The sequence below is a fragment of the Ammodytes marinus genome (genome assembly GCF_949987685.1).
Source record: "Ammodytes marinus genome assembly, chromosome: 7".
Lineage (NCBI taxonomy): Eukaryota > Metazoa > Chordata > Actinopteri > Uranoscopiformes > Ammodytidae > Ammodytes > Ammodytes marinus.
This window is the reverse complement of record NC_137211.1, coordinates 11,814,164-11,838,979: the sequence shown is the minus strand read 5'-3', so window position 1 is coordinate 11,838,979 and position 24,816 is coordinate 11,814,164. Positions and strand designations below refer to the sequence as shown.

General features: G+C 38.7%; 2 protein-coding genes across 3 annotated transcripts in view; both read right to left on the bottom strand.

Moving 5' to 3' along the window:
* The window catches only part of huwe1 (HECT, UBA and WWE domain containing E3 ubiquitin protein ligase 1), a 47,163-nt gene extending 42,031 nt beyond the window's left edge, over window positions 1-5,132 (bottom strand). The window contains exons 1-5 of the mRNA XM_080031731.1: window positions 5,053-5,132; window positions 3,895-3,944; window positions 3,647-3,716; window positions 3,014-3,112; window positions 120-326 (exon numbers count right to left, since the gene is read on the bottom strand). Coding sequence (XP_079887857.1) covers window positions 120-326; window positions 3,014-3,112; window positions 3,647-3,691 — 351 coding nt within the window. The 5' untranslated portion in view covers window positions 3,692-3,716; window positions 3,895-3,944; window positions 5,053-5,132. The remainder of the gene's footprint in view (window positions 1-119; window positions 327-3,013; window positions 3,113-3,646; window positions 3,717-3,894; window positions 3,945-5,052) is intronic.
* Window positions 5,133-9,825: 4,693 nt separating this feature from the next.
* On the bottom strand, window positions 9,826-23,619 carry phf8 (PHD finger protein 8). Of its 2 annotated transcripts, none has more exons than XM_080031912.1 (22): window positions 23,358-23,619; window positions 22,393-22,693; window positions 22,146-22,231; window positions 21,919-22,051; window positions 21,392-21,552; window positions 21,105-21,246; window positions 20,728-20,914; window positions 20,440-20,602; window positions 20,260-20,347; window positions 19,776-19,882; window positions 19,590-19,681; window positions 17,196-17,285; window positions 16,836-17,117; window positions 16,655-16,737; window positions 16,398-16,564; window positions 16,126-16,214; window positions 14,917-15,038; window positions 14,251-14,582; window positions 14,028-14,123; window positions 13,816-13,925; window positions 11,490-11,850; window positions 9,826-11,401 (listed from the first exon to the last, which is right to left on the bottom strand). In XM_080031912.1, exons 2-22 carry the CDS (start codon window positions 22,488-22,490, stop codon window positions 11,313-11,315), a joined length of 3,078 nt encoding a protein of 1,025 aa, XP_079888038.1. In that variant the 5' UTR covers window positions 22,491-22,693; window positions 23,358-23,619; the 3' UTR covers window positions 9,826-11,312. The 2 variants fall into 2 exon arrangements, with proteins under 2 accessions (XP_079888038.1, XP_079888039.1); XM_080031913.1 differs by having other exon boundaries at window positions 16,126-16,211.
* Window positions 23,620-24,816: the final 1,197 nt, after the last annotated feature.

Sequence of the window (24,816 nt, the reverse complement as noted above, 5' to 3'; positions counted from 1 at the left end):
AAGCAGGGGTGGTAGAATGAGGGTTAAAGTTAGGGACCTGATTTACTTCTTCCTCCATGAAATATGCACAATCCAGAAAAACAGACTAGAGGTCAAGAGCGTACTGCATTCAAGCCTACCTCTATGGAACTGTAGAGGTGCCTAGAGAAGCTATACTCAATGAGCAGGGCTGTGAAGTTGAGAACAGCCAAAAGCAGAGCTTTGAGCTGTCCGTTGTCTGGCCGGTCGCACACCAGCAGCCATGACATATTCTCCACTGTCTGGCCTGCATCACACAGAATGCCATCAAAGCGGTCCAGCAGATCCACCCAGTGGTACAGCTCACACTGTTGAAGAAAGACGAAAAATAATTTTCAGTATTCAAATCAGTGAAAGAGTACTTTTATTTTTATTTTTTAATCCATGATAAGATACTTTATTTCTCAGTTGGATTTTATGTTGTTTAGCTTTTTAGCTCATAAATAGTATCAAGTGGTTATTCAAAAGTTTTTACAGTTGGGACATTATGAAACAGTGTAAAAACACGGCTGAAAGCCAACAACCAGGAGAAGTTTACACTCTTTAAATCTGTTTATATTCAGGTTTGTCTCAACATTTGCATTCCTTCCCGTCCTTGTCAGGTTTCCATTTGATTATTTAGGCTTTTTGTTGAAGCAGATGCATTATTATGCAAACTCAAAATGCTCATAAAAACAAGGGAAAAGAAATCCTGGGCAAGGAGTCCAATAGTACATCCACATCAAGCCTGTAAAATAATACATTTTTATCTCTGTTTCAGCTATTTATCCACACTCGGACAGCATTTTGTTCATCCCAAAACTAACCTTTACCAAAAGGAAGGATTTGATGTCACTTCTAGCCTCTCATTCTAGGGATAACCGATTACACAGTGTACACGTTGTCATTAGCTATCTTTTTTCAATACTTTATTTTAAGGCTAACACTGAATAGTTGACTATTCGATGATCGATGGGAGGAGCCTGATTCTACTTCCAATCTCAAAGTCGAATAGTCGCTAAATGTGTTGGATGAAATATGGATCGTTCTATTCCGGCTCTATGGGGGTAATGAATTTCTGATTGTAGATGGGATTGCTTAGTTTCTCCAAATAAATCATTATACATCACCTATTGTGGTATAAAGATCAGCCAACTAATATTATAAAAAAAATCTCCTTAAGATGCCTCCACATAAGAACTTTGCCTTCGCTCATCCCGTGTAGGCATACACCGAGCTAACAGCACAGCGCAGCCCAGGTATACGTCATCAAAAGTTTATCAGGGTAGGAGGCGATCCAAGTGGTGTGTCACACCAAGGGTAGCGGTGTTTATAACCTATGTGGTTTATACCACAACATGTTGTTGTGTGATCCCAGCGCACGTAAATCTGTACCACGGGAACTCCTCGGTATCCAGCTGTCCACCCGTGCTGCGCTGCGCCCACCGGCCTATCAACGACTTCCACCGGCTGAGTTTTCAGAGCGGAGCACGGCACAGCGCAGTCCAGGTATACGGCATCAAACATTTAGAGGCGGGGGGATCCGGGCGGTGTGCCACACCAAGGGTAGGGGTGCTTATACCACAAGCACAACAAACATGGTATTATCTTCTATTATCGCCACGTGCGTAATTCTGCAACTACTACGGGAACTCCCCGGTTTCGTGACTCCTGTCCTCCGTCTGCGCTGTGCCGTACCCCACCGTCCATCAACACCTTCTACCAGCTTTGTTTTACTGCGGAACACGGCACAGTACTGCTGACAAGGCCGAGGAGCTACAAGGCCGAGGAGCAAAACCGCAGCGGAGCCGCAACAAAACTGTGGAATGCCCAGTCTTCTATAGGAATATAATGACACAGCCAGCCTAAAGCGATCATGTGTATGGATGGAGCCCTTTATTGTACGCTTATAAATCACCACAGTAGTCTCACCAATGAGAATATGGATCAATGAAAGAAAAAAAAATTATTCGACTGTCAGTTGACTGACATGACAAATCAGATTGCACTAGGTAAATTCTTCGTCTGCGACAGCCTTATTTTATTTGTAGTGCAGAGAGACAAGAGATGAAATGGGGCAGAGAGGGGAATATGACATGCAGAGAACCGACCACGGGTCGGACTCAAACCGGGTCTGCTGTAAGGACTGAGTCTCAGGGGTGAGGAGGCTCTAACCACTACACCAGGAGCGCCCCATTGACCATCATTTATGTCATTCTCAAGACTGCTGGTTAATAAGTAGTGTCGATACGCATTTATGTCACCATTTCATACTTATTCGACTGTGAGCAACAGAAAAACAGCTAAATCAAAACGAAATTGTGAATTCTGCTTTATTGAGCAAAATAGGTGAATCAAGGTTGTACAGGTTGACACTTTGTTGTCGTCACAGTTGGCTGTGTATTACAAAGAAAACATTCCATTGTGCTTATCTTTCTCTATAATAAAGAATTTAAATGTTGATAAAGCCGTTCCCTGGGCATACCTGTTGTCATTAACTTTTGCAGCATGAGCAATACAACCGGGTTAGATATCATCCATGAGCCACAATTAAAATCCATACCACTAAGACCAATTTACATAACTTTGAAATGGACAGTTTTTCTGATTCTGACATACTAATGCCATTAATCTGCTTTACAACGATAGTCAGATAACGTTGTGACCACAAAATAATGATTTTGTCTGCCCCACTCCTTACCAGATGCTGACTGCATGCCATTTTGTTGTTTGCCAACTGAAAAGAAGACAAAGGAGGAGAGCTTTCGCTGTTGTTCTATAGTTAAGGTGTTTCACTGTGGGCACACGTCTGTACAAAAGTGATTTAAAAATGCTATTGTGGACACAAATTGTTTTTATGCAAGCAGCATTTTAAAAATGTGACCATCATGTAGTGCAGACATAGTCTAAGACGAGTCCCAGTGGCTGTCACATTTCTGGAAAACATCTCCTACATTCATGAAATAAAAACAGAAATATTGACCAGCAAGGAGAAAGGCTTTTCTTTGGGGCTTACCTTGCCAATATTCCAGGTCTTGATGTGCTGTAGTTCAACCAGTAGTTGCTCATCACTGCATGCCTTGAGCTTCTCTATAAGTATCCTGCAGTCAGCAGGCTGTTCAGATGGAGCAAAAATAGTTGGTCAAACCGACCCCACAGACCACATGTACCTCTTTTTTACAACCACATTGTAAGACGGGCTTGAGCCATGCTGTGAATTGCTGCTTAAGAGCAGGGCCAAACTAGGACAATCTCTGCCCTGAACTGAGATGCAACATTGCACTAAAATTATTGACTCAACATTGTTGACTGTTTAACAAGCTTTTCTCATGCAGATTGACAGATGGAATCCTTAGTTTGTGATGTGCCCTCTTTTAATAATTTTAGGGGAAATTGCTATGTTATTACTATGCAAACCAGAACTGGTATGATTATTATTGTAGTAAAGCTTTACTGACACCAAGGTTAGCGCCCAACTGTCTCATTGCTTTCAGGGCAGGTGACAAGCATCTATTGCTGTTTTAAACAATTCTCAAACAACACCTTTTACTAAGCTCTCTATATGTATAGCTTGAACTGCACCCCCAACTTTAAGGAAATTAAGTATAGCTAGGAATTATATCACAGCAAGTTTACTAGGCATACTCACAGCTTCCGTAGGAGTTTTCTTTAACTTGCTTCTGTCGACCTTCATTGTCGATAATCTCTATGTGTTGCTCCTGTCAAGAAATGTACATATCCATTAGGTAACAAAACATGATGCTAAATTCCAACGATAAAGAACTACACAAGTTTATAATTAGTAAATGAGCCAACAATGGTACTAAAACAAAATACTTAAGACATTTAGATACATATTGAATTAATCTGGTCATACAAATCATGAAATGTACTTACAGAAAATAATTTGGCAATACCGATTTAACAGCATGTTCCAGTCATGTTACCTGCAAAATGATGGCATAAGTCAAATTGGCAAAGTGTTGACTAGACTGTGAAATGCATTAATCTGAAGAGAGGATGGTTTACAAAAGTAAAATATAAATGTACAATCAATTATCAAGCTGTAACTCTGACAAAGCCCTCCACTAATTAGCAAGGGCAGTGGATATGGGTATTTCTTTTAAACAAAAATCTATAGTAGCTAGCAAATGGCTAAGCACAATTATTGGGTTAAAGCTATTAACATAGTACATTTGTCTGTTGTTTTTTAGCCAGGTATAATCATCACAAAGCAGATAGACCTTTAGCAAGGGGCTAGCTAGCAACATACGACACAAAGTTAATTAAAATCAGGCTGGGCCCTATTTTATGGCCTAAAAAAATAGTTTGCCATTTAAAAGATCGCAACCACACAGTATCCTTTCCCGACATCAACTCAAGGGACTCGACGCTGACAGGTTAAAGTTATAGCTACCTAGCTGACAAGCTAACGTCACCCTTGCTAACATCATAACGTTATTTACCTAATATTAACAAGTCACAGCACAGACGCTCGGCTTCCGTTACAAATCACAAACGCGATTGCTTTGCTTGGGAATTGGCAAAAAAAAAAACGTTTGACCAAAAATGTACGTTGGGAAGCTAAACGTAGCAAAGAAACCGCTCGGTAACGTTTGCTCCCGAGTTGATGTTAGCCCCTGACCAGCTAACAGTGAGCTGCCGGTAACGTTAGCAAACGATCTTCCCTTGAAATACTTCAAAGCATATGATTACCACCAGACCGTATTAAAAAAGTATTTCAAGTCACAAACAAGTCGTGTTTGTATTTAAGGCAAAACAATATTAATACAGAGGACAAAAATATTACGCAGTTTTAGCTTTTACAGCCAGTGCTGTCAACACAGATCTCACAAATTCACCACGCTGTCCTGACCTGACTGTCCACTAATTTAGGTCGGGGCTGCGCAGGCCGCACGAGAAGCCCACACTCCAGCACCATCCAAGCTTTAAGTAAAAACGAAACTGTAAACACAACTCTATGCCCAGCAACAATACCATGGGTATGTACCGAATACCCGAGGCCAGGTAGTGTTACTTTGCTAAGGCTCTTACCCCGGTTCCAAAGCTAGACAGTCGTAGCACGCGCTAGCTAGCAAGCTAGCTACCGTTAGTTGGGCAGCAAGCTGAAACGCATAATAACTCGCTGAATCATTGTCGGGCGAGTCTAACGTGACAATGCGAGTTTTGTTTTCAGTTTTCGTTCGAGCAAATCCACAACCGTCTACCGGCTCGGTAAAGAACTATGCTCCTCCGTCCGTTCGTTGTATTATTTTTCAGCGTATCCGCGCTTGTTTCCATAGCACATAAGCACTAGCTGTTGGCACAGTCATCATTACTCTGGGTAGTGTGCAAAAGTGAATAACGTTATGGCTCGGAATGAGTAGCCACTGTTTATCGATGCAGTACATTTTAATAAAGGACAACCCCTCAACGTTGTATGTGATCCTAAGCATTTAATTTTTATAAAACAGGTTTCCAACTGACAACATCTAAAGCAAACGACCAAAAACAATAGAATAATAATGAATATAAACAATCCTTAAAATGATTCCCATCACAATCTGTCAGGTTGCACAACTGTTAATGGGGGGGATTCATTTTATGTGCATCACCAGTGATAACAATGAACAAAAAATACAAGTATTGAAGCACTACAACACAATGCCTCTACACAGCTGCATTATGGGAATAATAAATGCATAAAGTAAAGAAAACCTTTTAAGAGCATATTTACTAAAACTGAAGCACAATTGGTTAGGACTAACCCAGCTAAAGCAAAAGGGCCTTCAGCATCATTTAATCCCAACTGATCAAAACTCACTAGTTAGAAGAACACATATGAAATGTAAATAAATATAAAACAAGCACAATACTGGGTACTGGCCATTCCAGGTGTTTATATGTTGTCACCTAAGAAGTATTATTTGGTGGACTTATCACTAATATAGTGTCTAAAACTGAAATAGAGAGATACATAAAATGTGTCATTCCTGTATAGTAATAACAAATTTTGACATCAGTTAACAGTATGGACGAACAACATGAATTCATAAATAGTCACCTATTAGCAGAATTCATTTATTACTGCTGTAAATCCCATCAAAACAGACACAAATTCCAGGACAGTGCTTTGCATTATAGCATATGTGATTCACTGAAGGCCTTGAAAAATTGTTTTCATAAGTTTTTCCAAAATGTCAAGAAAAATGCTTTCTCCGTTATAAATAAATGGTATAGTAATCATGTCAAATAATATGCCACATTAATCCAAGACTGATGCGCCTATACAAAAAAAAGACTAATGAATTCACAGATCACTGATTCACTGGTCAGCTTCTGAGACTTGGTGACTTTTTCAAAGTAATTTCCTGGTGCTGTGGGCAGTATAAACCCTGTGCCACTGAGCTCCATTGTACTGAGGTGAAGTGCAGCTGACACATGCAAATTACAATTAATCACCCCAACCCTCTGGATGGATAGATAAAACCACAGAGAAGAGGAAATTAAGTTTACATTGTTTAGGATGAACTACCGTGTAAGAAGCTTTATAATCTAATTGTGAAGAATGTGAGCTAGTTTGGGTTACTGAGCAAAATAATTCAGATATACTAAAATTCACTGACAAGCAGAAAAGGCAGGACATTTACTTTTGTTAATATTTATTATTTATGGTATTAATCCCAAGTATTGGTTAACTTATTTTGAAGGATAGTTAAGACTCAAGAAAAAAATATTAATGGAAAATAACTGCACTGTAACAGTACCTTACGGTAACAGGGTAACAGAAACCATAACACTTATTAGTAGTGAATAAGATAGCAGTACATACCAGAAACTGCTTTGGTTCAATAGCCACACCATTCCCATCCTTGGCTTGCTTTGCAGTTTCTTTTAACTATCTGAAAACACAAATTATGCAATCAGATTGACACTTGCCAGAAAATTCAAGCAACCTGATCATTGGCAAAACACTTAAACTGACAGGTTTACACAATTAACAAAGCTTGTGAAAATAATTATTAGAAAGTATTTATGTAAAATTCAATCACAACTAGAAGAAGGAACTTCTTTCATAATGTCGTAAGAAACTTATTCTATTAAAAACCTAAAAAAAATTGTGCCAGTTACACATACTGTTGAAAATGTAATTATTATTATTATTGATGTGTTTAAATAACACAAACATATAAAACAACTTACAACATTTGGTGGGGTTTCACTACCGCTTTCAAATTCACCCCAAAACCTTCTCTATTTTACTAGCTTTGGGGTTGGCATGGCTTACTTATAAGTGTAACATTATATGAGTGTGTACTGTGTATGCATGCTTATCTGTTAGACCTCTGCTGTTTTACACTTATTATTCGTGTCTCAGGAATTTCTTGCGAAATGTTTACATTACTTTGGTCAGCATTTGCTATTTTGAAACATTATTCATTCAAGCATATTTAATGTGTGGGTTATAAATTCTTATCAGGGGAATGGATTAGATAACTAATCACACAATTGAATTTTCTAATAAAAAGTTCATCCGATATGTCTGCCAGGATAGGCTAGTCCAACTAGGTTGCTCAACTCAGATGTGCTTTCAGTACTATGCCCGACTGTATGCCTTGGTTAGGTTCAACAAATCATTGTAAATGTCTGCATGTCTCATTATGAATAACCCAGCAATGCTTAATTTTATACAAAATGCTTCTTGATTTTAGGCAATCATTAAATCATTTCAATAATTACTTAAATAATTGTAATAAAAATAAAACAAACATGGTGTATGATTGCATACATTTAACTTTGGCAGGCCCCACATTATTGAGACTCTCATAAATGTTCAGACAAAACATTTAACAGTAGACTTTTTTGGGTTCCTCAGCTAATGCAGATCCACTTTCGTGTGCCAGTCTTAGTAAGGACTGGCACGAATTAATGAAGTCAGCAGTTGTTTGTGACCGAACAAATCGATACAGCATGCTTGCAAGTCCACTGCTCTTGTCATCATTATGGTCACTGATTGAGAGGGTGTCAAAAGGATGACATGTTCCACAGATTGACTTTACGTTAATATAGTTTTGACTGTCACAGAGAGACATCCCCACTTGTTGTCACGACTGGACAAAGCGATGTGGCGGTTATACGCCTATTCGACAGTGTGATGCTCCCCATATATATATATATATATATATATATATATATATATATATATATATATATATATATATATATTAACTACATTTATGACAGCTCCCTGGGTAAATACACGCGCAAACAACTCAATATTTACGCTAATATTAACCACTGCACTGACGTAGTGAACTGGGCAGATCATTTGCATCATAAAATACAGAAATGGCCGTAGAACCTTAATTTGAGTAACATAACTACACAACCCATATCATTCATAAGTTAGTTTGGTTAGATAGATAGTTAAATCTGCTCACACTGCTAGCCAATTGTATTGTGGTAGCCACCCAACGTTACGCAGTTCAGCTTTATTTTGAGTCATTGACTGTACAGGGTTCGAGGTGGCGCTAAAGTTAGCAAAGTTAAAAGCTAGTAATATGACGTTAGCTAGGTTCACTAGCAGTTTAGGCCAATGTTAGTAAATTCGGCTCCAATTCAAACTTTGACGGCTAACATTAGCAGATTACGAAAAGTCAAATCTGCAAACTGACACATTTAAATTCTCACCGGTCATTTTTGTCATCACTCCCGAGGACCGTGAGCAGCCATTGCACGATAAAACAGCTTTGACTTGGTAGTTTTACAGAGTCGCAGACCATAGACACACACAGATTGAACATGAGCCTGTGTATGTCTGTGGCATGAATGTTTGCGGGTTTTGCGCGAGCTAACTGGCTAGCATGCGAGACCTCCGCACAATGCTCTATCAGTTGGATCATGGCTAAATTAAAAATGGCGGTTTACACAGCAGAAGACCCGTACTTTACCCTTAAAAAGATACTAGTTTTGTGGTCTCGGATTTCAGTGATGGGTGCAAATCGTCGATGATAGTTGTTAAGGAAGGGAAATTAAGACCCCCATGTGCCAAAAGCCATGTCAATACTATAGAATAAGTATTTCTGCTTACCTCGAATGCGTGTTACATTTGCTTCTCCATCTTGCACTAGCGAGTGGTAGGGCAGTTAGGATCTCGCGAGACTACCTGCTGCTACTGCGTTTACACCAGGGCACTCCCTTGTGATTGTTGTAAGAAACGACGCCAGTGCGTTTTCGTCTGGAAGAGGGTACAACGCCTATTAACTGGTATTTCCAGCCTTCAACTTGTGATCAGATGTGCACAGGAAAGCACACAGTAGAGTTCTCCATGGTTTATGAAAAATATGTTTTAATTCAATTTAATATGAAAGTGTATTCAAGTTCATAGGTACTTAAAGACCGGAACATTTTTAATAACAAATGCATTCAACCCGTGTGTATTGGGAAAACTGTATTTAAAATGGAAATATTGTTTAGATATGAAAATATTTGAATAATAGTGCATACAACAAAAACCCTGAGAAAAACACCAATACACATTCAAAAGTAATATCTTAAGACTTATTAACATCAAATAATTGTATCTTCATTTGAAGAAATTAACAACTGTAGATGTGCTTAATTACAGTACAACACAATATTACTTGTATCTTATTGATATTCCAATACATACAGTTACCATCCCTAAGTCCCACTTTAGTGAATGCAGTGAAAACTGAGCCCTCCAAAAAATCAGTTTACAGTTCACTGTTTTTCAATCATTTTGCCCACATATTGCAATTTTTGTTGTTGAAGGGGTCCTAAAATAAATCAATGAAAAAAAGAAAATGTTGCCCAAGGTATATTTTATCTGTTTCAGGTCGTATTTAAACACATCATGTTTAAAACACAAAGTACACACCAACACAAGAGTGAATATCAACATTAATATAAAATAAAATGGATAAAATAAAACGAGGGCATTTTTTCCCCAGAACATTGCCACCATTACACTGACGAGACAAAAAACTAAGCATGACAATTACTGTGTACAAATATAAAAAAAGAACTATTTCAGATATTTTCCAAATACAGCAATGTATCATGTACAAGTTATGTTAAGAAAGATTTCAAAGTTTTCGAACTATAAAAGAACTTAAATTACAACATATATTTACAAATAAATCCATATCCTGCACCTTCACAATGTTTTCATACAGTTAAATCTAGATTTCTGCCAACATGTTATCCCTAGTACATTCTGTGGAAAGAAAACAAATCTCTAGATCTAGCCCAAGAGCCAATACTTGGAGCACAAATTATGGCAACTTGCAGGAAACTAGTCTCTCCATCTCATAATATTTTTCTGATCTTCCACGTAACTATAAATTACAAATATTTACAATGACCACTTTAACTGTAACAATTCTAACAAAGCAATGGATACGATGTTTGCAAAGGTATTAAGTGGTTGGAAATAATAAAAGTAGGGACCAAGAAGATGAGGTGGTAATAACATTCAATGTTAAACAGGCTTAGGGATGGAAAAATGCTGCCTTGTTAAATAAATATGAACAGAATAAATATAATCGTATGATTTTACTCTTTGCATCAGTTGAGTGCTCTCCATTTCACGAGTACAGCTACAGTAAAGGGATACAAATGAGTTACACAAATATCAGTGACAAATTCCTCAAAAAATAATTAATACATGTGGCATAGTGGGAGCTGACTATGTGCTGAAATGATTTGTAAATACTGGTGTCCTGTTAAACTACCACATTAGAATGGGTGTTATGAGGTACAAATGAGGTAAAAACACAACTAAAACCCTATTACTGCATGACTGTGTGTGTGTGTGTATGTTGGGGGGGCATTTTACCAAAATAGAAAATAGTTTTTTCCTTTCACTTTTACAAATTACTGATGGACAGAAGCATTTATTTTAATTAATTGAGCAAATTAAAATAGCCTAAAAAAATAAACATTACAATTTGGCAATTTAGTAGTATCTTTTTTGTGTCACAATTTCCCAATGCCAAATGTTATGTGACCATGAAAGGTTTTTAGTTTTTTAACCACAGTAAGTGTGCTTCAAGCACATTACATTTTTTTTTTAAAGTCAGATGTGCGGATAAAAAAGATGCTAATTAGATGGGCAGAGTAATTGGTGACAGACAAGATATATTGAGGTTCAATAACATATGAAAACAGTAAACAAAATGTATCTAGAGTACAAAATATAGATCACTATCTCTATTTCCTTCAGACCTACTTTCACAAAAGCCTTTTTCTTCATTCCCACTTAAAAGTCTTCAGCACATTTCCAACATCTCTCACAAGAGAAGTTTGCCGTTGCGGTGAATTTTCAGGATTTTTCCCAGTCTCTGTTTTGCAGTTGCAAGTCCTTTCTTTGGACGTCTCCCTAAATTAATGTGACAAGAAAAAACATTAGAAAATATCCTGTCAGAAATATTACATCATGGCGTTATTGCTTTAGGGCTTTGGCTTACCTTGACCGACTCCTGTTGTGCCTTGGCTGGCTAAAGCCGATGGGGATGCACCAGATTGAGAGCTGCTGTTCTGTGGAGACAGCGAAGGTCGGCGTGAAGTGAGGAATACACCAGGGGCCATGGCTCCGCTGCCTCTAGGGCCTCCAGGGCCAAAAGGTCCTGGGCCTGCTGTGTATTCATGGTCCAACAGGCTGGCGGAATAGTAATCCATCCTCCTGTCAGGGCTGAAGTCTGCTGCAGACTCTGGAGCAGGGGGTGGTGATGGTGGGGCTGGTTCAGTATGAACAGGGGGAGGAGTGACTACAGGGGCAGGAGGACGCTGCTTTTTGGTGTACTTTCTTTTTGCAGGCTTTTGCTGCTCCTGAATCATAGCCAAACAAACAAAAAAAAAGAGGCATTATCCCAAACTCAAAGATGCTTCTTCACGTTATTCATAGACCAATATGCATTTCCATTACATGGTTCCAGCTCTTCTCTACCTTTTTGTTTTTCTACTATGTAAAAGTACCTGGGGCCTCATTTATCAACCGTACTTACGCACAAATCTGTGCATAAGGAGGGCGTAAGAACATTGCAACGCAAAGTATGGGATTTACCAAAATGTACTTAGACTTAGGAATGTGTGTACATTTAAGCACAGCTCTGACCATGCTTACGAACAGAATCTAGTGGTAGAATAGCGATATTACAAGCGCAAAGCATTTACGAGTTTCAACGTCTGCATTAACACTAGAACCGCCAGCGTTCTCTTTATACCTATATTCGCCACGCGCGTCAAATCTACCCGTGCATTTCTAGTGTAATTTAAAGTCATACATTTGTTTGTTTAATCATCATCTGTGTTTTGGACCTCTTGTTTTATAATCTAAGTTTCTTTAAGAACACTGATCACGTTTTGTGGCGACTCAGTAGGGTAATGAAACTGAAAGTAGATGTAATATCGCCAATAGGCTATATAAATGAAAACAGCCGGTCAAAACAGCGTACAAATGAGCTAAAATCCTAAATACAATAAATAGTTACATGGCACACTTATTTTTAGGTAAGCTCTAATTGATTATTCATTAAATTTGTCACACGTTTACATGTTTTGAGGCGGAGGTTCCTTCCGACGCTCGCTGTGTCTCATCTGACAGCACTCAGCTGTCAGTTGAGCTGGATGAGCCGCGGTGACTCGCCAATCACTCATTTCACTTAGTAACTCTAATGTTGTTAGGAATTTATCTTCATCTCTTATTTATTGAAAGAGTTTATGAATGACTGCACATATAGTTGTCAGATCGCGGACCCCAAACAATGCCGTTGCCTAACAACTTGCTCGAAAATATCACATTTTCCCATGCAGCAAGCTTTCTTTTGTTTTAATGCCTCCTTCACTAGGTGAGCCAACAAAATATGTTTAGCTTTAATTCAACCTTGTTTACAAGGGTTTCCATTTCTGTGTTGGAGAAGTTTCTTTTTGTTGCCCTCGGCTCTTTGCCATTGTGGCGGAGAGGGGTAAAACACATTCAGATGGTTGATAAAGGGATGTGTTGTGACCATATATGGTTAATTGGAGGCATTTCTGAATGCAAATGGTCTGAGCGTGAACGAGCATGACACTTAAGAACATGTGGGATTTATCAAGATTGAGGACTTACTGGTGTGCGTACGATAGGCCAGCGCACGTTTGATAAATACCGATTTTTTTGTACTTTAGCACATACAAAATTTCATTCGTAAGAGTGAATTTAGAACCTTTTCTACGCACTGTTGATAAATGAGGCCCCTGGTACCTAATCTGCCAAGGTTCCGAAAAACTATGTAGGTACAAGGTACTAAACGGTAATTGGTCAGAGATTGTCGCGTCATCAATGTGCAACACCCTATCATGCACAACAAACAGTGTGCCGTCTCTCCAGTTTTTGTTCTACTTTCTTTCAAAAATGGCATGCCGGACAACGATGCTGTGGTCGCTTGATGCCACACAAATTGAGAGAGGCTACCAGCAATTATCTGAAGAGATTGCTGTATCCATAAGCGCGTTGGTTACATGTTGAAAAAATAAATGAAACAATGAGACAGCCTGCTATAGCACATTTTTTTGAGTGGTAAAGGACCTAACAAAATGTGTAAGTGATCACCCTGATGAGACTGAGTAGACACGCATAGGTCATTTGGGTAAGCTACTAACGTCGCTATGACCACTAGCTACACAGAGGCAGGTCTATCATGGGTACTATCTTGTAATGGAAAACAATCTCAAGAAAAGGACCCAACACCAAAGCCGAGTAGATAGTAGATTCCATGTAATAGAAAAAAAGCGGCATTTATTTTTGCAACTCACTTGTTGTGCCAGCTTTGCAGCAGCTGCAGCAAGACCAGTTTCTACAGATGCGACTCTAGCTCCTTCCCTGGCTGGTCGTTCCTGTTTGGGAAGGGTTGGCATCACCCTGGCTATTAATGAAAATAAATTATAAAAGAGTTAAAAATTGAATTTGAATTGAAAATGTAAAAAGTGTATCTAAGCCGTCTTGTTGCTATATTTAGGTCAGGTACCTTTTGGGCTCCAAGGTGTGTCATCCCAGTTTTTCTTGCGCTTCATTTTAGCCTTGTTTGCACGGTCCTCCTCATCAGACTCCAAGGACGGGTAAACTAAAACAAAAATTAGATTTCACCATAATTAAATACTGGCTTGATTAATAAAAGCTATAAACTTTAGTGCTTTTACTTTTATTGATTTGTACAGCAGCAGGTTTAAGTAGTTAAGTGTATTGCTCACCATAGTCTGAATCTTTAAAGCAGGTTCCCAGAGTCTCTTGATCATCCGGACTCTCTTCGTCACTAAGGTGACGGGCTGGCCGTTTAATTGGTCGTTTTCCGGGGCGCTGTATGACAGGTTTCTTCTCTGGACTTACTGTCTTTTTGACCACTCCAGTTACCCATACAGCCTTCCCACCCTTTTCCTTGACCTTCCCTAATCCCTCTGTCAGGCCTCCAGAGATGGATAAGGGAGATGAAGAGGAGGAAGATGACGATGAGGAAGGGGGGTTGGCCATGGAAAGCATACCCTGAATGGCATCCCGGGTACTGGGAGAGGCTGGGGCTTCCTCACTGAAGAAGGACAGAGTTGAGCAATCACTCATCATCAAAATACCCAAACATGGTGTAGTGTGAGCGCTATGCAACTATGCAAGTTCTAAAGGTTATTCGATTATTGAAACTGCACCTTGAACAATTTATTCCCACTAATGCTCTAGACTATTGCTCTATTGATATCTAAAGATCAGGAAATGTGTTTCAAATACATAGCTTTGAACGTTACAAAACTCAACTGAATGTATCAATTGAAATAAATATATTCTAAAATACCATCACAGAATCTTCCTGGATTGAAGTAATGAATAAAATCATAAATGTAACACTGGTTAAAAAAAGGTATTCTAACCTGAGTGTTGCAGAGTCCAAGCCTGCCACTTGCTTGCTGGCCTTTAATAAGTCAAGAATGCCCCCCGCACCACCCTTCACTCCGTGGGCTGCTAGTGCCTCTTCATCTGTGGTGTAATCCTCCTAAAGCCACATGCACACACATGATATTGTTGCGATTGAACCGGTGCTGTAATATTAACATTCTGGTGGATAATGCATGACACATAGTAAACAAACTGATAAGAAGAAAAACTGTTGTTTTTAAACCCTACTATTCTACTGATAAACACTGATAATCAAGTAGGCAGTCTTTGATAACAATTCACAGGCGGTGTATCACATTTGATAATTGTCACAGTGAGAAACCTGTACTGAGTTCAATGGGTAAGCATTTATCACCTTAATAAAAAAGAATCTTTCATATTGAGTAACAAGCTTGAAGATTGTGGTAGACTGCGTGAAACATCTTGATCCAACTGAAAAAAGCATTTCTCACAGTGAAATTGGCTTGATAAAACAGCCAATGCAATCTGATGGGAAAAGAAAGTGAAATTGAATATAACTACAAAGCTGGATGCTTGAAAATGTATGGGTAGGTGTGGTATGAAAAGAAAGCCAAAAGGTAAACGCAAAGCCATAATGTAGTGTTTTTAATTAATTATTTTTTCAACTTAGAGAATGATTTGATGACTTACACTAGCGGTCGGGTGATAGGACCTAACATTTTTATCATGGCATTTTTTACGTCTGTGACGGTGACGCTATTACTTTTTTGTGTCGCCTGTAAGCCTATATTGGGAGTAGTTGCCTGGCCTATCATGTTAAATAGATACATTTTTTATGTTTATAATAAAATAGTCTCAGTAAACGTTTTTTTAAATTTTCAAAACAGAGTTATGGAAGTTTCATACATTCTTAATACTAAAGATCTTAAAATTAACAGGCGCAACAACAAACTTCAGCAGCTACCTCGACATTTTATCCAATGTCAATCGGACTTCCTTATAAAATAATGGTAAAAATAAATAAATAATAATAATATGTGTGATTGCCTTTATATCTTCAAAATGTGTGTTCATAACATCATGACAGAATTGCAAAATCCATATCATGGCACGACGTCACCCCGGTGACGTTGACAACACTGGTATACCGCCCAGCCCGACTAGTTACTGAAGCTAAAAGATGGTGTTCAGAAAAACTGACTGTTGGTTCCCAATAATCTCACCTCAATGTCAAAGTCTACCTCCCCTGGTTCCCTGATGCGATTGGGGTCAGAGCAGGGTTTGGCTCTGGGCAGCTTCCTTGGAAGACCTGCTGGCACAGATTAACATAGTAAAATTACAGCAGCAGGGTCGCTTTAAAACAATATTATTAACTATATTATTAATTAGGATTTAGAAACAGTCTGTCTCTGATAGCTTTTGCTGACAGTGTGTGAAAGAATATAGTTCCATACAGAGCTACTAAATTCATATTAATCTTGTTAAAAATTCTCACCACTTAGTTTCTTTTTCTTGCCAGGCCCTCCAGGCTTGCGTCGTGGAGGAGGGGTCTCATCAATCTGCAGCTCATCCTCAGTCTCCAAGTCAGATGGACTAGATCCCTCCATGGCAAGATGTTTGTACTTTCCAGCCCTGCCTGCACCATTACTGCCGTCTTTCTTTCTGAAGCCAGAAGGATAAGAACCCAAACCTTTGGTACGACCATATGATCACAAAAGTAATAGGAACACACCAAATAGCTGCAAAGCTTACCCCTGAATTTTTCCATTGTTCAGCACAAGTTTCAGTTTGCTTTTATTAAGCTTCCCTTCAAACTCCTCTAAAGGCATCTCCAACTGCAGATGAAAGTCGCAAAACAGATGTGAGTATGAAACATTCAAAGACAAAAAAAAAAGCTAGATAAGAATTCCCGCATTCATCACAATTGTTGCACCTTGTTCTTGTTTTTAGTCTTGCCAGGTTGAAATTTTTTAAGTGTATGTTTGGTGTGGATCTCAATGAGGTCAAGTTCTCCTGCTTCTGCCTTGAGTAGCCCCTTCTGACTCTTCTTCTTGGTGATAGTGGGCCCTAGACCCCCCATCACCTCCTTGGGCTTGGCTCCTTTCTTTTTTCCAGGTGGGCGTCCTGAATTCTGAGAGGTGGTCAGGGGAGCTTTAGAAAGTGGCGAACCAGGAAACTGAGGTCCAGTGCGGCCAATGTTTTGCTGGAAGATGTCCTACAAAAAGAGTATTGTTTAGGCAGTAAAACTGAGAAAAAGTAATGAACACACACTTTCAGTGATTCTACTATTTACCTCAACCAGACGAATCTCCTTGGCCAGGTCCTTTACTAGAGTCTGAGTATTGATGGTTTCAGGAATTTCCACCTCGTGATCTGCTATAGCCTGAGTGAAGGGAGATGACCATCAATCAACCAACACAATATTTTGCTCAAACACATCTAAAATAAGGGGGCTATAATTAGGGATGGGCATGATTAATCGATGATCGATCATTGATCATTAAGAATTTTGTCGATCACGCAATTTTTTTCCCCGATCCAATAGACGTTGTGTTGCGTAGTGTGAGTCCTGAAGCAATTCAATGAATTGCACTATGAGGCAGCAACATAGACTGTATGGGCATCAATGAGAGATCATACCGGCAGGAGGCAATACTTTTTTTTTGCGTGCTCTAGCCACTTCACCATGGTCGTCCCTTGAGACGATACTTTTAACAAGTTCGAGGAGAAAACAGAACTGGCTCAGCTGCCTACGAGTTGCAGTAGATGTCAAACATTAACATGACGAGGTCAAGGTGAAGTTTGGCATCGGACAGCATTAGAACCAAAAAATTAAGTTAAATTATAAACACTGCTAAGTACAACACAACAAAGACCCAAATTATGTACCAATAGAACAATGGAACCTACATTTGACCCTGGTTAAAGTGTCCTGCTAGCGCCGCTAACTTCAGCGGCTATGCGTTCCTACTCCGCCTTCATCAGGGAATTTATTTGCACATTTTTTAGGGTTTGGTTACGTCAGGTCCTTTACCACTCAAAGAAACGTGCTGTGCACTTATACAGTCTATGGCCCCATCTTACAAGGCTCAATTGTGCCGTAGCGTTGGCTCATTGTTTGGCTCAGATCCTCTGGCTTTTACTTGCGCCGCATATTATAATCTTATTTTTCAAAAGTTGAACTTAAACTGCCTTGTCTTAATGGATTGTTGTTTGACTAGAAGTTCTTGGAATGACAATTTCATTCAGTAAAAACATCTTATATAGTTTAGTATACATCTATTGATGCACTTAGACACATCATCAGTGATGGAACCTGGGGTCATTGGGTGTTTCGGGTCTCGCAACATCATACACCCTCACCCAGGCGACCCAGCCGGGATTGATCAAGTCCCAACTTGTGTCTAAGTAGCATGTACCCACGGATCACCCCTTTTGATCCACAGCCATCTAGAGGCCTTCTCAGCTGCCTCTGTGGTGGTCTTGATGGCCTTTCTCTGGCGTGCACCTGCGATTCCAAACATGCTGTATGCTTTGCAGAGAGATCGCAAATGGATTGTTGTTTGACTAGAAGTTCTTGGAATGACAATTTCATTCAGTAAAAACATCTTATATACAATCTATGGTAAAAACACGCTGTATTTTGTAGGCAATTTTTAATATGTAAAAAAATAACGATTAAACTTAGAATTGATCGTTCCTTTTCCCGATGATCGACAAGGAAATTTCTTAAAATGCCCATCCGTAGGTATAATTAATTTAATTTATCTAATTTTCTTTTTATTATTCAAAGTTGTCTGCACAAAGCCTGAAAACAAATTATTCGACCCCTCTAAAGCTCTTATTAACAAGTTATATCTTGATGGTTTAATCAGTACAAAACCTAAGTGTTAATACGCATACATACCTACCCGTAAGGTGGGCGATTTGTAGTTGTGTATCGGCACACATGTGTCTTTATATATCCACATGTGCGTGTGAATATGTATATTTATGACCTATAAACGTTGTTATGATGATTCATAGTCATGCTTAACCATACTAAATTATCAAATAATGACTTACATGCATTTCGACGTATTCCCTGCTGACCATCTGGGGTGTCTGTGCAGAGCACTAAACACTATTCTAGCCAGTCGAGAAGTCACGTGTTCAAAGCGGTCTACCCTTCCGTAACTTTGTGACGTCGCATGTAACTTTGTGAAGTCACCACGTGGATGTTTCCATGTATGGTAATGCTGTCACTTCCCTGTTTGTGTCTGCCTCGCGCCCTTATAGGTCCATGCTCGCGCTTCCCGCCACTGAAAGTGTTCCGGAAGGAAGGTAACCAATCACAACGGAGTGGGGTTTGCAGGAGGGGGGGGAGGGGAGCGGAGATGGCCGATCACAGGCGGAGGGAGCGGAGATTGCCGAAGCACACACACTCAAGTGTTGACAGGACGTGCTGGATCGCCAAAATAAGAGAAAGAGCTTCCCGAAAATCTACATAGTTTTTTGTGATGTGATTCGTGTCAGGTTGCTCTATAGCAGTGTAAAACAAGAAATTAAGACCAGAAAAGTAGTATAATAGGTCCTCTTTAAGGAGTGATATAAAACAAGTAATGAAATACACACGGAAGTGCAGAAAGAACTAGGTACAAAAAAGATTAAAAAAATAAATAAAGTAATTAAACAAAAGTTTGCCTACCTCTTTCCGGGTCCAGGTGCGAAAGCCATTGTTCAGTGCCTTTGCTCCATGAACCAGATAAGTGGCAGGGTGTCTTCGGTTTTCCCTCAAACCTGTGAATAGTGTTGGATTAATAATATGGCAAAACAGTAAATGTAGGCCATTCAAGTAGTTCTCATAAAGACATGAAATTGACAGTTGCCTCACCTCTGAAGGTATCAAGAAGGTGCTTCCCGACATACCAGCACACAGTCTCAAAGTTGGGAAATCTGAACAAGTCTGCTGTGCTTAACCTCTTCTCTATTTCGTATGCTCTAAAATGATAACACAACACAGGAAAAGTCTGACATTAATGGTTATTGACAATAAACTGCAGACCAAATAACCCCAAGAACTATAGGTTCTAGGAACTCACTGAAAATGAGGAACTACAATAATTCAGGGACTAAAAGAGTCATGAAAATAAGGCAAATTCCAATTGTCAGGCAGAACAATGGGCCGTAACATCAGAAAGGCAACTGTCTTTCTCCAAAGTAACAAAGATTTGCCATGTGCTTTTATTTTACTTGGTTACTTTATTTATTTTTTTTATCAAATTTCATTAAGCAAATACCAAGTCAAATCTGTTTTTCAATTTAATTTATCAGCTGGTCTCTCTGCAATAAGATTACATGAACTTGAGGAAACTAACCGCAGTTGCATTTCAATATTGAGACTATGCAAGAAGTTTCCTCCAAAGGCCAGGCAGTCCACTGGAGTCAGAACAGAATGAATCCACCCTTAGAGACAAACAGATGACAAAAGTGTAAATGATATTTGCTTGACTATCACAACTCTGCTTAAAGCAGTTTTCATGTAACTAACGGCTTACCTGTTGGTATGAACAAGGTGTTTCCTTGTTTAACAGAGCACCTGTAACACATATCAACCTGGTCTCCAAAGAACATCTCATTCTGGTTAGATGAGGAACTCCACCGCTCAAAAAGTGCCAGGTTGGCTGGGGTGGGGGAAATTAGGTAGAAGATTTTCTCGCCCTGAAGAGATAAGAGAGGAGAAAGAGAGTAGCTTGTAAAATAATATCAATTTATTTTGAAGAAAAAGAAAGAAAAAAGTGTCACTTAAACTATTCAAACATGACTGAAATTATTTGTCCTCTCACCCTCAGGACATGGTACCATACTGAGGTCCCTCCAAAGTCAATGTGGAAGTCTGTGTAGCTATCCTTCACCCCCATTAGACAGTACTTCTGCACATTAGGGCGTTCAAACACGGACTCTTCAGGCCAGAGGTTTTCCACCCATGAAAGTTTCCGCACAATCTTTGGAGTCTCCACCAAGTTTGACAGCCTAAAACAAGCCCAACACTCTAGTCTTCAAAACATCACATCTTTAACAATACAACTTCAAAATGAAGCTCTCATTTATTCCTTTTTTAAATGTAATATGTAAAATAAATAAGAAACACTAGACTGAAGTTACAAGATATTGGATTCTAACCATAAACTGAACAGTCTATAAATGTGAAATGTTAGTGTACCTGGTCTCAGAGAACTCCAGACTGATGACATTGAGCACTCTGTCTCTGTTGGGCCTGTTGTAGTATTCAACAAAGTCTCCCAACCGCATCTTCAGGTCACACTGGCGAGACACATCAATCACATCAATCTCTTTGTCCGATCCTGCAATTGAAATAAAAATAATTATTTTGAGAGAAATGTAAATGACTCAGTTACAACACAGAAACAACTATTGATTCACATGATAAAAAAAAAAATTTAAACAGGAAAGATAAATATATAAATTTTGTACGTGTCAAAACTTTACCAATGTAGTGCTCTACATCGCTGACACCGAATGATGATGGAGGAAGGGTCATGCCTAGGCCATCCCGCCTCAGCACCATGACAGGAACACTGAATGAATGCTCCTCAAGAAACTCAACCGTCAGCTGGGCCCCAGATGGCTTCAGCAAGACTTCATCCGCACTGTAAAGGAAACACAAACGGACATATGTACACATTTTTATTACGATCACAGAGATAAATTATTCAAACCAATCAATTATGTCACAGTAGGACACAGGCCCTCCCACCAACCCAAAGCAGAGGATGATAGTAAAAACATCTAATCTAATTAAATCAAATTATTGGACACCATACACTGGGAAAGCAAATTAACATCTATACTGCAGCAAAATTGGTCAAATGTAATACAATCGATTGCAATAACATAATGTGACGTACACTAAAACCAATTAATCATTAAACAGAAATCAGTGTTTTTATCTTTGAACTTAGAAATATATTTTTTTTTATAGTTTTTATCATTGTAGGATGGCGGGAAAGACTTACTTTGGAAAGGTGCGACTTCGTAGCTCCCTGACAAACTGTTGGCTTCCTGTCTTAACAGGCCGACTTGGGTCTCTTGTTCCAGCACCACCACCACCACCATCCGTCTGCTTGTTGCCTCCGCGCCGTTTACGCACTGAGAAAAAGGAAACACAGAAAAAAGATCAACGATTGCATTATTATGTCAAAGTAAACCAATAAGACAATAACATTAACAAATGGTAACTTACTGACAGAAGGCCCATGGGTGACCTGACAGTTGGGGCAGTGGTACAGGTCAATCTCAGCTGCCTTGTCCTCCTCTACTCCAACACAGCTAAACAGAACACATTTTTATATCAGACGTGGATCAAAAACAGTGTATGCAGGAATCCTATCCTACCACACCTAACACAACTAAAAAAAACACATCATGAATCACAATGCAAATAGAGAACAATATGATCAACAAAGTTTTAAATCTGAAAAGGGACATACCTTCCATGAAACCAGTCTTGACAGATATCGCACTCGATCATGAAGCGAGTGACATCGTATGGCAGTCGACACAGGCAGTACAATGGCACTGATGCCATATTGACAGTTTTGGGAACTAACTTACAGTATAATTGCTAAGGTTACAAAATCTAATTCGGATAGGAAGTACTGTTAAACAAAGAAAAGTCTTTCTTAATTATAAAGCAAAGGGTAATGTTTTCGTTGAAGCTAAGTGTAAGTTTTTGACTTCTCTTCCAGATCCCCGCTACTGATACACATCCACCGGGCTTTACTTGTAAGCCTGTTGAAATGTGAGAGAAAAATAACAAAACGGTGTTAATAGCGTGTCGTAAGACATGACAATAACTACATTGCACACTTAGTGCTAAGAACTAAGACACACGTAACACTGTAAACTATTACATTACAACAACATGCTTATGTTATAAGTAACGCACAATTGCTACTCCTGCAAACACTGCAAACTCATTCATTTAGCTGGGTAACTAAACTGGCGGTTTTGAGAGCATAACAATATTTTTAATTAACAAACGATTTCATATTCCCAAAATGAATAGTAAGAGGCGACAGTTGTTTGACATTCTTCCCAGGTTATGGATTAGAAATGTTTTTCTACAGCCAACTGGTTGTTAACGGTAGCCAACTACCATGTTGTAATGTTAGCTCGTTGTTTGTAAACACGCCAAGCACCTTGAATGTTGTATAGCTATCAAAGCACTAGCGTGTTACAGCAAGTTCGCTAGCGTTAGCATTGTTAGCCACCGATGTAGCTTACCTTTGCAAATATGATAACTTTAACTTACACAAGAAAAACAGTTGCTGCAAATCATTTAGGTTTTAACTTCGAAACAAATGCTTCATTACCCTACTCAACAAATGCATTTCAGTCAAACAAAGACATTTTCGTTTGCTAGCTAAATTGATATTCAACGACAGCAACTCACCGACATTTAGCTGCGGCAGGCCAAGCATTCAAAAGCCGTTGTAATCCCTAAGCAAGTCCGGGGTTAGCTGCGGCCTTATTCTGCAACGTATATTATTAGCAAATTGCTTCACCACATTTTTGTTTATGAACTCCGCAATGCCAACATATAGAGGCAAGGTCCAAAAGTTCAAACAGGACCAGAAAACTTAAGTCTGAAGTGACGTAAACAAGCACAATAACTACAAATAATGGCGTATTAAACTACATCAACGCCATTTCAAAGGCAGTAGCGTCAGACCGTTGTTCGTCGAGAACAATAAAGTTGCGCACAGTCAAATGGCGAGTTGTATTCAGGAAAAAACAAAAACGTTGCAGAAAATGTATGTGGCCACGAAGTAGCCTACTTCATGAGAACATTAATAAATATTGATTACACGACAATATATTACCCTTCATTTTCATTCAAGGATTTAATTTATTTCAGCAGGATTTGTAGCCTATAAAAACGTTGAAGGTGTCCCATCTTAATGATTGGAACTTGATAGAATAAAGAAGGCCTATATAGAGGATTTATAATTTATATATAGCCTATATATATATATATATATATATATATATATATATATATTTAAATTTTAATTCTTTAATTTAAATATTTTAATATAAGTCAAATGCAGTCCCATTCTTTGCTTTGTAATTATTTTAATGGAGCACCTTCAACATCTCAACATCATTGAATAATTAAACAAATAATAATAATTTCTTACTATTTGTGCTAATGTGGTGCCGATTTTATAGACCTATCCTGCTTTTATAATGCATTTGCAAGAGTACATTTATGTTAGTTACACAAGGGGTGAATATGTATTAGTGTTTAATGTAAACAACCACATTTCTCTTGCCGTGCCTTGGCATGCCACTTCCACCTTCTACCTTCACTGTAGGCCATTCTGGTTTGAATACATGCCAAGCATAATGTAAAAAAATGCACATGTCATAATTTGATGTTTAACATCATTTATTTTGATTAGTTACAAAACATAAATAAAATCAACAGTTGAATTAGTTACAATTTACAGAGGCTAAATCATCAGCAACATATTTTCTGAGGTTCCTCTGCCCAAATGTTTCATTGGTTTTCATTAATGCTACTGGGACTCCACACATTTATTTTTTTTAATTTCAATTAAATCTAATCTGCAGACAAGGTGGAAGTTTTATGTAATCTTTTTGTAAAGTATCTTGTCACAGTTCATAACATTTTTGACAAAAGATGTCAACAATGTTCAAATATTCTCTGCATATAGAGTAACCTTAAATGACCCTCGCCTGTCAGGTACATCAAGGCAGGGGAGTCCCGAGTAAACAGGGATGAACACCAGTGTTTTCTAGTTTAAAATAACCTCGATTTTTTAATGATGAAAACACAATTTTACAATTTGTACAACCTCATTTCAAAATACAAAAATAATCTTTAT

Excerpts from the sequence above, each read along its gene's own strand:
- phf8 (XM_080031912.1), bottom strand. The coding sequence starts at position 22,490 with ATGGCATCAGTGCCATTGTACTGCCTGTGTCGACTGCCATACGATGTC. Across the intron at positions 19,883-20,259 it reads AATATTGAAATGCAACTGCG|AGCATACGAAATAGAGAAGA; the intron begins GTTAGTTTCCTC and ends TTATCATTTTAG. Across the intron at positions 14,583-14,916 it reads TTGGACTCTGCAACACTCAG|TGAGGAAGCCCCAGCCTCTC; the intron begins GTTAGAATACCT and ends GTCCTTCTTCAG.